This window comes from Vombatus ursinus, unplaced genomic scaffold, assembly GCF_900497805.2.
Source record: "Vombatus ursinus unplaced genomic scaffold, bare-nosed wombat genome assembly UNPS02015255.1, whole genome shotgun sequence".
Taxonomy (NCBI): Eukaryota; Metazoa; Chordata; class Mammalia; order Diprotodontia; family Vombatidae; genus Vombatus; species Vombatus ursinus.
The window spans coordinates 39975316-39979276 of NW_020955033.1; the positions used below are offsets into that span (position 1 = coordinate 39975316).

Below are 3961 nucleotides of genomic sequence, written 5' to 3' on the forward strand. Positions count from 1 at the left end.
TGATCCTTGTGACTCCTGTGATTCCAGATGCTGTGATGTTTATGGATTAAGGGGCCTCTGAATATCTTAATTCTGGGCCTCCATCAGAGTTTCCATAGAACATTGGATGAACTGATTTCCATACAAGGAACACAGCCTATGACCACTGGATTCCTTGAAGAGAGTCTCTAGGAAGGCCGCTATGGCAGTACGGGCTCCTAGGGAGTTTATACAAAGATTTGGCAAATTCCTATATGGATATTTTATTGCTCCCTCTAAATCCCCTTTAGGTGAGGAGGACTGTGCCTGCTCCTATTTACCAAAGAGAAACAGAAAATGACTTGCCTTTCTGTATTTTTCCTACAATAGATCTTACAGCTACCTTCTCTGAGTGCAGTAGAACAGGTCAGGAGGATAGCTTAAGAAAATAATAAGAGACAAATAGGTTTATCAATTAATTTTGGGATTAAAAAGCTTAGTCTGACTTCTGTTGTGATTTAGTTAAAAATCACTCCTTTTATATGCGGAGGCAGCAGCAAAGTGCCTTCAAGTTTGAAAATTGCATCTTGCTGCAATTTGACTCCCAGCAAGGACTTCCCTGAAAGACAAACTTGAGGATTTCTGCTGATTAGTTCAAATCAACGGGAAGATCAAATAATCCTCCCGAGAGGCAACCAGCATTCACCGAATAGCTGCAACAGCTAAGAAAGTTAGCATGAGAACAGCCCAGCTGTCTGGCTCTAGGCAACAGTTGTGAGTGCAAGCCCCTAGGAAAGCTGCACCTGGCAAAGAGCAGTCATTTAGTCTGTGGCATCTCCAGACAGATTCAGAAAAGCTTCCACCCACGACTGAACACACATAGGAAGTTTATACAATTCCTGGCTGTCTCAGCTTTCATCGCAGCACAAGTTTAGGGAGGAAAGGAGAACTTTTTTTTTTTAACTCTCTTTTTTAGCTTTAGACAGAATAGAAACAAAAGTTAAAGTTGTTGTTTCTAATGAACAAGAATTACTCATTTTTAATACCAAAATCAGTGGTAAGTGCTAGGCAGAATAGCATGACTATTTTTGATCTTAAGAAACTCTAACTTCTAAGGGCTACCTTGGAGTTGACAAATTAACTGATTGCCCTGAATGGAATGAGTTAACTAACACCTTTATAAGGGCAATGAGATCCTGATTAATTTTTTCCCATCCATTGTCCATGCCTAATTTCAGTTCAGGCCTATGTTAATTATTTTTGTCAGTTAGACTCTTAAGGATTCAATAGTATTCTAGAGTTACTGAAAATTAATGACTCAGTATTGACTATATCAGATACTATTCAGTATTTAAGCTTGGCACCCCACTTAAATCAGGGCTTAGATAAGGGGTGTGTCTGTCTAATTATAACTGAGTTAAGTTCAGGAGTGGTACGGAATGGACTTTTAATGTTGAAAACCGTTGCCTCCTTTCACCCTCAAGTCGCTTTGGGGACAGTGGACAAAGATATGGAAGGAGAAAAGTGATTTTTCTATCCTAATTTAAGATGCTTAATTAAGCAAGAGAAGAGATTTTTAGACCTTTTGTTTGTTTTCAACTTATTTTTGCTGTCTTCCAGGCACTTCTTGCGGTTTATGTCCTATGCTGCCCAAGTCACCGGACAGTTTCTCATCTACACTGGGAATTATATGTTACGTTTGCTTAATGACACTGACAATTCTCCTCCTCCTCCTCCTCTGAAACCAACACCCAAGGGATGGCTCCTATAGGGGGACAGTGCCTTGCATTAAAGGGATTGTAGCTGGCTCCATTAGTTTCCTTCCCAATGTTAACTTTTAAATAATTGGTTTCAGGGATGCTACCTTATATTCTTAGACACATCATTTGCAGATAGTTGGCCACTACTACTCAATACTAATGATGCAGGAAAAGTTAGCTATGGCCAGCTCTTTTCCTAGGAATTTCCTTTTTTTCCTAGGAAATTCCTTTGTACTAATGAGCCTGGAAGAAAGGATATACACAGTATGCTTTGGTGGCTCTCCACATACCTATATGTGTGTCTCTGAAAGCTAGCTTTCATGTACAATCACACCTCTAGCAAGCAAATGTAGGAAAAGTACTTTTGGATCTTCAGTCTATGAAAAGAAATAAAGAACTGGCAAATAGTATTGATGTTTAATGAGGTTCTTCACTGGGCACTGAGGGGCCACAACATGTAGTATCTTCACTTAAATGAGATTGCCAGTTTCTTGACTTCTTAGAAAAGCTTCACTTGAAACATGGCATATAAATGGAATTCTTTATGGCCAATGCTATATATACCTGTTACTTTCATCATTGAGAAATTCTCCATTTTTAACGTATCTGGGCTTTTCTCAGACCTCACAAAAATAACTGGAGTTATTTTGTGAGGCTTGGGGGAAAGTGAGTTTTATATTTTCCAGAACCCTGAGGTTTTTATTTCCTTTTGCCTTCAGAGATTTCCTGATGTCAGTTTCTCTGGCTTAGGGCAGAAAAGGAACACTTGTCCAGACCCCATGTTGGATTTTGCTTTCTGAGCCCTTGAGTACCTCTTCAACTTCTCCTTAGGCCAGAGGGAATCAAGAACTGAGAATCACTTAGGGAATACTGTAGAAGTCCTTTGAGGAGACAGACCTAGAGTGGATAGGAGTAGGCAGAGAAGATGCTGAACAGAACAAATCAAGATTTGGGACTCAATGGGGCAAGATGATCAGTAGAACCCTAGCCAGGGTGAGATCAGTGGGACCACATCCATTACCATTCCCTCAGGTCAATTGCTGAGGAAAAAAGATGGCAAGATCTGAAAGTGATTAAATCTTTTTTTCTTTTCTTTTCCCTTCTGCTGACTGGTGAGAGGTGCCAGGAGGAAAGAGGGTTTGATCCAAGCTGCAACAAGTCCTCCAGCATGCTGTTTGAAAGGCCTTTTTGTCTTTTGGGTTGTTTTTTTCTATGTTCCCTGATTGTTTCAGTAAGTCATATGACTTAAGAAAACAGCAAATTTTCAAATCCTTAGAATTCAGGGAAGGGGGAAGGGAGGAATGAAAGTAACGAAGGCCAAACATAGGATCGAGGCTTACAGAGCAGAGAAAAGACACATTTCCCATTCTCAAAGTAGTTTGTGTTTTATGTTGTTGTTGAGTCCTTTCAGTCATGTCGAACTCTTCATAACCCTATTTGGGATTTTCTTGCAGTGGTTTGCCATTTCCTTCTCCAGCTCATTTTATAGATGAGGAACTGAGGCAAACAGGGATAAGTGACTTGTCCATGGTCACACAGTAAGTGTCTGAGGCTAGATTTGAACTCATGATTCCAAGCCCAGTGCTCTGTCCACTGCTCAGTGTAGCTGCCCATTGTTTTATGTTAGTTGTTTTATTTAGGGGGAAGGGTTGGTGCTAGGGTCTTCCAGATCTGATCTCTAGATCTTTGTAGAGCCTGAGGCTGGCTGCAGTTTGCATGCAAGCAAGTAAGAAGGCCAGTGGGTTACTCGAATTTAATTGGAGCCCAGTTTGATGGCTAAATAAATGTACAGGTAATTAATTAGTTAATCCATGACAGCGCTCTATAAATAGCAAATGAGCTGGGTCTGGGTGATTATACTTCTGGCAGCAACACTAGGTGGCCTCTAGCACCCAATACCCACACCACCCATCATACCAACTTATTTTCCTTTTCTCTTTCATCAATCAATCAATTAAGTATTCATTCAATACCTACTATGTGCTAGGCACTGGGCATACAAACATCCAGTGATCCCTATTGAAAAGAACTAACATTTGAATAAGAGACGATAAAGAACAGGGGCAGAGGTACACCTTATTTTTTTTTTTTACTGTTTTATTAGCATGATGGATAGCTGACATAGGTCTCTGGTAGACTTTGGCTTGAACAACACTTACTCTGAAGACCCCTCTCCTATGTCCCTACTGCCCCAACCTTCTGCTGGCCTAGAGTCTTACTTAGCACATAGTTCTGAAACTAGT

At 40.4% G+C, this 3961-nt stretch overlaps 1 protein-coding gene across 5 annotated transcripts in view; it reads left to right on the forward strand.

Annotated features, from left to right (window-relative positions):
* LOC114031868 (cell death activator CIDE-A-like) overlaps positions 1–2128 on the forward strand; it is a 26637-nt gene extending 24509 nt beyond the window's left edge. For all 5 annotated transcript variants that reach the window (XM_027847049.1, XM_027847051.1, XM_027847054.1 and 2 more), the window contains one exon: positions 1579–2128. In XM_027847049.1, coding sequence (XP_027702850.1) covers positions 1579–1729 — 151 coding nt within the window. In that variant the 3' untranslated portion in view covers positions 1730–2128. The remainder of the gene's footprint in view (positions 1–1578) is intronic.
* The last annotated feature ends 1833 nt before the right edge of the window (positions 2129–3961 follow it).